The sequence below is a fragment of the Salvia splendens genome, chromosome 9 (assembly GCF_004379255.2).
Source record: "Salvia splendens isolate huo1 chromosome 9, SspV2, whole genome shotgun sequence".
In the NCBI taxonomy this organism is placed as follows: domain Eukaryota; kingdom Viridiplantae; phylum Streptophyta; class Magnoliopsida; order Lamiales; family Lamiaceae; genus Salvia; species Salvia splendens.
The window spans coordinates 8169907-8180872 of NC_056040.1; the positions used below are offsets into that span (position 1 = coordinate 8169907).

A 10966-nucleotide genomic window follows, 5' to 3' on the forward strand; every position below is an offset into this window, starting at 1 on the left:
TTTTTTTTACGAAAATACTCTCAATACCTTAAAGTATATATATTTTTAATAAAATTATCATATACTCATAATTTTTTATAAATATCTTTACAATATATTTTTGATAAATTTTCTAAATATAATTTGACCTTAAATATTATCACTTAATTTTGTGACATGCGAGTAAAATTGCTTCTTCAATTTTTTATGTTATTTTTTTTAAAATTGAATAAAGAACTTTCTTTAATAATAAAATATTGAATAAAGATCTTTTTATAAATATCTTTACAATATATTTTTGACAAATTTTCTAAATATAATTTGACCTTCAATATTATCATTTAATTTTGTGACATGCAAGAAAAGATCTTTATTCAATTTTTTATTATTAAAGAAAAGTTCTTTATTCAATTTTAAAAAAATTAATATAAAAATTGAAGAAGCAATTTTACTTGCATGTCACAAAATTAAGTGATAATATTTAAGGTCAAATTATATTTAGAAAATTTGCCAAAAATATATTGTAGAGATATTTATAAAAAAATATGAGTATATGATAAATTTATTAAAAATATATACACTTTAAGGTATTGAGGGTATTTTCGTCCAAAAACATGGAAATAGTAAAAAATACCTCAAATGATACTAACTCAAAGTTCACGGACCTAAAATGATATTTTCAAAGTTCACAGACCTAAAATGATACTTTGGCAACGTTCGTGGACCAAAAATGATGTTCCCTCTTTGAGAAAATTGCAATTAAATCACAACTTTTATTTGACCGCTAGTCTATCACGCGACTTATAAAATTAAATCACAATTTTTGCACATTTCTCAATTGTCACATACTTTTAAGAAATCTGTTATACCTTTCATACTTTTCGTTATTATAGTATCACCAATTACATAATAATCATATAAAACCAATCATCATAATATAGAACAATGCTAAATTGGTGAAGAAGTTATGACAAATTTCTTGGTTAATTCTTTTTCTATTCTAATATAAGCAATACAAGCTGAGAAGCTAAAAAAGCACAATACACTTATGCAATTGCATTGTTATCTTAAAATACAAAAAGAATTAACCGCAATTTCTTCAAAATTTTAAGTGTACATGGCAATTGAGAAATGTACAAAAATTGTGATGTAATTAGCTATTTTTATAAGTTATGAGATAAACTATAAATCGATCAAAAATTATTAATATAGTTTTTTTTATCAATCTCACATTAAAACTCATGTTGTCCAGAAAGTATATCTATTTATTTTTGAACGAGGAGTACTACTAAAAAAATCATTTTGATATATACTTGATATTATATAGATTCTATAACATACCCAAGTTACACTTGACTTAATATCTCTGACTTTGTTTCTTTTGAGTTGTAAAACTCCAAAGTTATACAAGCATATCACGGTTTTTGCCATAAAATTCATATGTCATCAATTACAAATTGCGTAGTGCATACTTTTTTATTTGAGTAAGGGACTAGTGCTGTTGCACGTTTCTAAACTTCAAAATTGGGATTTAAAAAATGAGATTGACAATTTTTATGTTTGAATTAGGAAAAATAACGTTTTAGAGAAGGTGCTTATTTATCCGTAGAAAGTTTTTAGAATCAAATGAAATTTTATGCTAAAATGAAGCAATATGAACTAGGAAACGCATGCAAATTGAGGGATCCATAATCAGAAAAGCGTATGGCTCAATTTAAATCTGCCGATAGCCCAACACGCTAATTGAACGACTTTTTATTGTCTTACTAATTAATTAAGCGTGATTTATCATACTTTGCTGGAATTATTTAGTCTCAAATCCATGTGAAAGCATGTCCACCTTCTATGTGGAGATGGGTTTCTCACTGTCACATAAAAATATAAAACCATCAAACTCAAAAGTCAAAACCAGGATAATAGACTAACACGTCACCTCGCCACACCACACCACACCAACCGGTAATCATTATAAAAAGCCACAATCATAGAAATAGCTTTCGATTTAATTTCTTAACAAAACTAACGATGGATTTTAATAAGAGGCACGCCTCTGTCCACGTGCAATCATTTTAATTAAACTTAATTCGGTTAATAAAATTTGATTAATAATTAATTAATAAATTATTATCATAAATGTATGAATCGTAATTAAATTAGATTGAATGCATATATTAATGAATCGTAGATTTTATCCATATAATTGCACTCCTTAATTTATTATTTCTGGGATCACTGTTCATCAGCGGAGCACTAGAGTGAAGAATAGTAAAACTCCCACAGTTTACTTTTCAATAGCTTTGTTTTTTTCCTTCTCATTTTGCTTGTATTTCACTCTTGATCCACCGACTCCGTTTTTTCGAGCAGCCTAATTCTCCTTTCCTGATTCTAATTCCTTCACTGCCGCTTTAATATTTTCTGCAAATTATCGCAATCCCAATTACTGTAATACTGCGCTGTAGCCCTCATATTTGGGTACTGATTTTAGGGTAATCATCTTACTCTCTTGAATTTATACATACTCTTCAGTTTTTTGGTTGAATTGCGATTTCAGCCCGTGTATTATTTTGTTTGAATTGAGGATTCCAAATTTACTGATTTCTGCGAATTGTATTCGAATTTGACACCTTCTTTCTTAATTTCGAGTCTAGAATTCATAATTTTGATCCATATTTGTATATCTCTAATTATGCTCCAATTTGAGTGTGTTATTTCTGTGGGGTTTTCTGGTTTTTGATTCAATTACATATTGGTTTTTGGAAGTAGTGAGGTTCTGTAGTTGGATGGACGAACTAGTCGGCCCTCGTCTCTACAGCTGCTATAGATGCCGGAATCACGTTTGCCTTCACGACGACATAATCTCTAAGGCATTTCAGGTTAAGCATTTGATCTGTTCTCAGCATTTCCTGGCTATGTATCATGTTTCCAGCTGCCCTTCTAGTCTTCGTATGCTACATTTTGATGTAAAACTAAGTTGCAGAGATGTGTCATGTTATCATCGCCTTTTTTAATCTTCGTGTTATGCATTTTGGCGTAGAACTAAGTGTCAGAGCTATTTGATGTCAGAATCTGCTGTTCTTGCCTCTGTATGATGCATATTGGATATTGACATAGAATTAAGTTGCAGATTTGCATCATGTTACTGTCGGATTTTTTAGTCTTTGTATGATGCATTTTTTATGTAGAACTACATTGCAGAGCTGTGTTATCTCACCATTGGCCTCTTTAATCTTTATATGATGCATTTTGATGTAGCATGAGTTGCAGAGTCAGGCACACTTCATGACGCTGTAGAATATGAATTAGGTTGATTGCATCCAAAGATAAATAGATAATTCTTGAATTTGTATGCTCATGAATGAAGATCTGCAAACTCGAAGTAATCAATACTCATTTGTCATCATGCATTAATTTGGTTGAATGAGTTAACCCTACTCGTGTGGCTGTATCTTGTGATGCGTTTGTCATCGGATATGCAACATCACGAGTGATTTCTATGTACCAGGGACGACACGGACGAGCGTTTCTGTTCTCCCACGCCATGAACGTTGCTGTTGGGGCCAAAGAGGACAGGAATCTAATGACTGGTCTCCACACTGTTGCTGATATCTCCTGTGTAGATTGCAGTGAGGTGCTGGGATGGAAATACGAACGGGCTTTTGAGGCATCACAGAAATACAAGGAGGGTAAATTCATATTCGAGAAATCAAAGATTGTGAAGGAGAACTGGTAGCCCTATGCCATGCAAAAGTTTGATGTAACTATGCCTAATAACTCATGAATTCATTCAGTACATAGGATTTTATTTGTTTCAAGTGTCCATCTTGTACAGTCATTGCTCGAATATCGAAATTTAGCAGCGTTTGGCCTCCCATCCGAACATCTTATGTGTTCCAAGTTTATAAACAATTTGTCTTTGTAATAATATAAGTAATCGTCTTGTTAATTTGCAATTTGCTTAAATTTTATCTTTCTTGTGTCTACTGCATTGATCCTCTGTTTCCATATGATGCAAAAGCCAGTGTCTCACCAATGTTTTTGTTGCTCTAATCAATGCCAACTTGGTCGTTGTCACTTATCACCGTTGCAGATTCAAACCCGATCAGTCCTTGAAATAATCGATCTTTACTGAGCACCAAAGCAATTGACAGTTTTTTTACAATGTAGTTTGTACCATGATATTTACATTAAACATGTTGTAATCTCATCTGAGCTGTTAGATTATTCAACATCTCATAAATTTCTCTACCTCTTTTGTGTGATTTGTCCCATGCCATAAACACATGAGTTTCGTCTCTATCCTCGATCCAACTGCACCCCGGTGCCTTACGCATCTCCTCGTCATTCATCCGTTGTCTTATTCCTCTCAGCTCACTCCATCTGCCCGTTGAAGCATACAAATTCGCCAACATCACATAGTGCCCTGAGTTCCCCGGATCCAACCTCATGAGCTCGCATGCTGCCTTCTCACCTAGACCGACTTCCCCGTGTATAATGCAACCACCAAGCAAGGCGCCCCAGATCACTGAATCAGCCTCCAAGGGCATCCTCTCAAGCATCCCATATGCTTGCTCGAGCTTCCCTGCCCTGGCAAGTAGGTCGACCATGCACGTATAGTGCTTCAACGTCGGTGTTACACTGTAACACCCCATCAGATCAAAGAACTCCTGCCCAGACTCCACTGCACCTGCATGCACACATGAAGACAGAACTGCCAGGAATGTCACATGGTCTGGTTCGGAGCCACGAGCCACCATCTCTCTGAAGAAAGCTATCCCTTCCTCGCCATATCCATGCATCGCGTATGCATTCAGCATGGCGTTCTGAGTCACCAGATCACGGCTCCGGCTCCCATCATGCACGGATTCAGCATACTCCATAGCTCCACACTTTGCGTACATATCCATGAGCGCAGCTCTGATGTACGAATCCTTCTCGAATCCGCATCTGATCGCATAAGCATGGACCTGCTTGCCTCTTTCTACACTAGCGAGCCTCGAGCAGGCCGGTATAGCTATTCCAACTGTGTAGATATCAGCTTTCAAATTAGAACTCTGCAGTTGAGAAAACAGCTGCAGAGCCATCTCATGGCACCAATTCTCCACACATCCTGCAATGATCCCGTTCCATGTGTACACATCCGGTTCCAATCCATCATCTCTCATTCGTTGAATAATACTGTCCACACTCTGCAACTCGTTGCAACGAGCATAGCCAGAGAGCAAAGTATTCCATATAACTATATCCCTATCTTCTACCTTCTGCATCACTTTCTCTGCAGATTCTACTTTGTGGCACTGACAATACATGCTGACGAGAGCTCCACCAACAAAAGGGTTCGACTCCAGTCCTCTGACGACACAGTAAGAATGCATTGATCTACCCAGCTTCAGAGAACCTGTCTCTGCGCAAGCACCAAGAGCACTGCCTAATGTGAAAGAATCAGGTTTGATATCTCCTTTCTTCATCAAATCTATAAGTAAACTCAAAGCCTCACTAAACATTGAACTATCTGCATAACCCGAGATCATGGAGTTCCACGAGATCAAGTCCTTTGATCCCATCGTATCAAAAAGCTCCCTCGCCTTGATAATCTCCCCATTCTCGCAGTATCCTGCAATCATGGTGTTGAATGACACTGCATCCCTCAACGAGCACTTTGAGAAGATGTTAAGAGCATTCTCTATAGCTCCACACCTCCGGAACAGATCTATCAATCCGTTGACAACGTAAGGGCTGGACATGAATCCGCGCCTCATGATGTATCCGTACATCTCCTTCCCTAACCTCATCTCCCTCAGCCTAGCACAAGCAGGGAGAACAGTGGCAGTATTCTTGCATTCGGCTCGAATCCTGCAGCTGTCATCTTGTGCAGCATCTCCACTGCCTCCTCGTCGTACCCATTCTGAGCAAATCCACCAATCAAAGCACTGCACGAAACGAAATTCGGATTCAATTCTTTTTTCCCCAACATATCCTCCATCAACTTCAATGCTTCCAAAACCCTCCCATTAGTAGTGCAAGCTGTAACCATAGAATTCCAAGAAACACAGTCCCTTTCCAACATATGATTGAAAACCTTCTTGGCATAGCTCAAGCTCCTGCATTTCCCATACATGTCAATCAACGCATTCCCCACGTAGAGATGTTGTAGAACGCCTGCCTTGGTCGCTAGCGCCTGCAACTGCCTCCCCAACTCAACCCCGCCACAGCCAGCACAAATCTTAAAAGCAACAGGGAAAACGAAAAACTCCAGCTCGACATCTTCTAGAAGCAACCTCTCGAAATGCAACAAGGCTTCCTCAAACAGCCCATCATCGAGAAGCACATTGAGAATTGCTGTGTATGCGTATAGATTTCGGTCGAGCATTTTGTCGAACACGTGCATTGCATAGTCGACACAGCCGCATTTGCCGTACATTTGAAGCAGCTTCGCCTCGACGAATTCACGGCCGTGAAATTCATTTTTCAGCAAGTGAGCGTGCAGCTGTTTGCCGAAGTCCGGGCAGGGGCAGGACTCGAGCCCCGCCGCGTAGGCGGTGGAATTTGCTCCGCCGTTGAGGAAATGGAAAACTTGAGAAGCGGATTGGTTCCGTTGCCGCCTATCTGTTCTGAAGTCAGCGCGGTTTGGAGTGGTTGAAGGTGGCACCGCCGTCGGCGTGTTGATTACTGATCGAAACTGTGAAATCATCTATTGAGATGCAGGATATTTTCTCAATCCTGTTTTAGTACGTTATCTAAACATGAAGAATACAGTTAATATAGTTATATTGTTGTTTTAAGGAATAAAATTGACTATATATATGTTTGTATTTTAAGAATTATATTAGTTTTAATTATATTTTCCCATTGTTTTAAATATACAATGGAAACAATATACTCCCGTTATGAATTCAGATATTGTACATTAAGTACGAAATTGAAACATGAACATATTGCTTAGATGTATTGAAAAATGTAAATTAAATACGTATTTTTCTATCAGATTTAAAAAAATCAACTTCGAAACATTTTTTATCAGCTAATGATATTATGGTAAAATTAGTTTAAATCAAAAGATTATCATCACCCGTAGAGGAAAAAGTTTGAGACTATTTTTGTAATAGAAAGTTGTCAAATTTCTGTGGACAAATATCATCAACAATCTGAAACATTTTAACCATAAACTATCAATTGTACACCACATTCAATTTTGGGCTTTGAAAAATTGACATACGTACGTCAACATTCTAATTTAAAAATTTTGACATAGGTACTAAGAGCATCCACAACCGTGCTCTTGCCAGAGGCACGGTTGTAGGCACGACCCCACTTTTTCTGCCTGCTCTCTGGCAAGAGCACAACACCCACAGCTGTGCTCTTCCGCAAGGACGAGCACAATTAATTTAAAATTCAATTACACAAAAACATTTCCATAATACTAAAATTCATTAAAAAACCACAATAAACATTACAAATTACAAATAAAATAAAAAAGACATAATTAAAATCCTAAAAATTAAAAATTACATAATTAAAATCCTAAAAATTAAAATTTATATAATTAAAATACAAAAAATTAAAAATTACATAATTAAAATCCTAAAAATTAAAAATTACACAATTATTGGCTAATATTACCCGAGGAAGACAACGCATCTGGCGGCACCAACCCCAATTGTTTTTGGAGACCCAATATCATGGTCTCGTGCGTTTGAAGTTGCGTGGGGGTCATAGATGACCCATCGGCCATATTGAGTTGGGCCAAAAGTGCCCACAACGAGTTGTTCGGGGGTGGAGGTGGAACATAGGGTGCGGGTTCGGGAGCGGGGGCAGATGGAGTCGCGGCGCGACGGCGTTCGGCCGCCACCTTCTTCCTTCCTTGCGGTCGGCGTCGGGAACCGCTTGGTCCGGCGTCGGGGCTACCCAAGTTAGCTTCGGCGAGTTGGCTAGCCACTTCTTCGCCGGCGTCGGATAGGGATGCCGACCGTGACCGTTTGGAGGAGCCGCTAGAGGAGGATGTTACGCCTCCCAGATACTTCGGGTGCGTCCTCGTTTCCTGCCAAACATTTAGGTACTTGAACGACTTACCGTTCATGGATTGGTAGGTGCTCAGCGCCGCAGTGATGATGTCGACCTCGCTCCGGCCGCTCCTGGCATTCTGCGACTCCTTGAGGAAATAGCCATTGAACTTGCCAATTTCGTCGTTGGCTCGGCCGATGCAGTTGCGCATCATACTCTCGTTGCGCTCGATCGTTCCCGGCGGCCGGTTTGCATTGTACCGCCGAGAGACGCGCCACCAAAAGTGATCGCCGGATTGGTTCGTGCCAACCACCGCATCTTCGGATATTTCCAAGTACGCCTTGAACAATCTATCCATCTCCGCCGGTGAGTACGGTGTGCGGACACCGGCGCGAGATGGAGGAGTCGGAGTTTGGGAAGGGACGGGAGGCCTAGGCTCCGGTGTCCACCCGTATCGCCCATCGGAGCCACCTTGGTCGTCGACCGGGTATGGCCGGTAGCCACCCGGAACGCCCGAATCTTGGGTGAGAGGAGGGGCCGAATAGTCCGTTTCCGGACTAGGAAACGGTTGTGAACCGAACCATTCGGAGTTCCAACCGTGGGAGCCGCTTGGGTTATCGTCGTGACCCGACATAGTGGTGTTGTAGGGTGTGAGAGAATGAAGATGAAAATGGATATGATAGATTGAAGATGAGAATGGAGATGAGAGAATGATGATGAGAATTGTGTAGTTTGATGTGAATTTTTGGGAGTGAAATTGGGGGTATTTATAGATGAAAGTGTGTATTTTTGGGGTAAAAACAATTAAAAAAAATAAAAAGTGGGAAAAAATGATTATAAACGGATATAATTTTTTTGGGAAGTGAGATTTTTTTTTTAATTTTTTATCGGTTTTTTTAATTAAAACCGATTTAAAAAAAAAATTAAACACAACGGCTATGCCGTTGACGAATGAGGGCGCGCCATGTCAGCTGCGCGAGCGCATCGGCGGCGGGTGGCGTCCGTGCCAGCGGCGGGCCGTGGCGACGGACGCCACCGTTATGGATGCTCTAAAGATACAAAATCGACAACTCATTTTAATACTACTACTAAGATATTTTCAATAATCTAGAGAATAATTAATAATGCAAAAATATTTTGAGGCTTAATGTAATAGTACTAAGTTCATTGAAAGTGGCCCCAACTATGGTAACCATTATGTATTTATGTTAACTATAAAACACACCTTCATGTTAAAACTCACTTCTCTTCTAATTAATTAATTAATTAAGTCGGATCTTAGGAATTATTAATAATCATAATTAAAAAAAAATCATAGTCCATAGACGTGGCAAACTGACTTCGACTTTGTTTAATGGAGAAAAGTGGGCCCTACAAACATTCTCCTCCGACATGCGTGCTCGGGAAGATTATCATCTTCTTCTTTTCAACCTTTAGGATTATATCTTCTCCACCTACACCTTTTTCGCCCAAAACCAATCATGTTTGTATTTTCCATAGTTGAATGTAAAATCGTAATAGGTCAGCTATAGGCTAGTCACAAACTCCTTCTACCACATCATTAAGACTAAAACTCCTCCTATCATATCATCAGGATAAGCAACTGGATAAGCAATATGCTAGCCACAATAAACAAAATTATAAAAAATAAATAATTAACGATCACACAAAATACAAAATTAAATTTATGACACAGATACGGGAAAATTCAATAATAATATTTAAATTTTAAAAAGTACATTAATTAAAAAAATCTAATGACGTGTAGTCCTCCGTGCCCACAACTCTTCAATTAAATCATTTTGGAGTCGAATATGAGCATCTACTTGGCGCATGTCGGCATGTGTCTTGAGGCGGCCGACTTCATCGTGAGGTACCCCCTTTCGTACGTTGGGGGCGGCCACGCCGTGGCTTGGGCCGGCTTCATTAGCATCGTCATTGGCCCAACTAGTCAGTTGCACCTCTTCATCTTCAACAATCATGTTGTGCAGGATAATACAAGCGTACATATATCAGCAATGCAGTCGACATGCCACAAACTCGTTGGACCCCTAATTAAGATGGAGAGAAAACTCGTTAAAACAAGTGGTGCGAATGAAAATGACGTGCAAATCGCGTATATATAGTGTTTCGAAAAATTTTAAAAAAAATCGAGCTTGCTGATCGCTCGCCGATCGGGAGCTTGCAATGGCGGCCAGCCGACCGGCGAACGGATCGGCCAGCGCCCGAGAATCGGCGTCCGCTCGCCGATTTGGCGCTAGCCGACTCCAATGGTTCGGCGAGCGGACCGGCCAGCGCCGGGAATCGGCTAACCGGTCCGCTAGCCGCCATTGGAGATGCTATTAATTGTATGAAAAAAAAGGAACAATCCAAGACTCATCCAAATTTAAAATTTTAAGTAACTAATCAGTGAAAGCATAATTTTCCACCTCATTAAAAGAACATTCATTCGGTAATTTGTACAACTAATTGGTAATGCAATGACTTACCAATTTCAATTGAATATGGCAATGTTTATATGGGGCCCACTACCCAAAGCAAAGTGGTGACCACCACTATCACTTTATATTCTCAAATCTCATACTATCATGCAATAGGGTTTATCTCTTCTTTCCCACATTATCAGTGCTTACCATGTGCTATCATGCCCCATTACTTCTATTTTATGCAAACCACAACCCACTTTCTTCTTTTTTTTCTGCTTTTCATCACTATATATCGCTGGAACACACAATAAATTAGTTTCACTTTATTAAATAACGTTTTATTTCAAGAAATAATAAGTCTTTAATTGTAATTAGCTGAATTACACTATTGTCAATACACGTGGACCAATATAAGATAGGTAGTACTATATGGAATAATGTGGACGAAACAATTGAGGAATGTATAGAATTGTATGTATGTGTGTTCTGGCGAAGCAGGTGACAGTGATGAACTGTTAGACAAGTTAAAGCGAGAGCAGTAGAAAAGAATAAAGAAAGGACTG

The 10966-nt window shown here is 38.8% G+C and overlaps 1 protein-coding gene and 1 pseudogene across 2 annotated transcripts; one reads left to right on the forward strand and one right to left on the reverse strand.

The window, feature by feature from the left end:
* The first annotated feature begins 2205 nt into the window (after positions 1-2205).
* LOC121746390 (protein yippee-like At4g27745) lies at positions 2206-3922 on the forward strand. Of its 2 annotated transcripts, none has more exons than XM_042140195.1 (3): positions 2206-2465; positions 2740-2852; positions 3482-3922. In XM_042140195.1, the coding sequence occupies exons 2-3, from the start codon at positions 2760-2762 to the stop codon at positions 3707-3709; spliced, it is 321 nt and encodes a 106-aa protein (XP_041996129.1). In that variant the 5' UTR covers positions 2206-2465; positions 2740-2759; the 3' UTR covers positions 3710-3922. The 2 variants fall into 2 exon arrangements, with proteins under 2 accessions (XP_041996129.1, XP_041996128.1); XM_042140194.1 differs by having other exon boundaries at positions 2209-2465; positions 2743-2852.
* A 163-nt stretch (positions 3923-4085) lies between these two features.
* On the reverse strand, positions 4086-6699 carry LOC121746389 (annotated as a pseudogene).
* Between the last annotated feature and the right edge of the window lie 4267 nt (positions 6700-10966).

Coding starts and splice junctions, on each gene's coding strand:
- LOC121746390 (XM_042140195.1), top strand. CDS start 2,760: ATGGACGAACTAGTCGGCCCTCGTCTCTACAGCTGCTATAGATGCCGG. Junction 2,853..3,481: donor TAATCTCTAAGGCATTTCAG/GTTAAGCATTTG, acceptor TCTATGTACCAG/GGACGACACGGACGAGCGTT.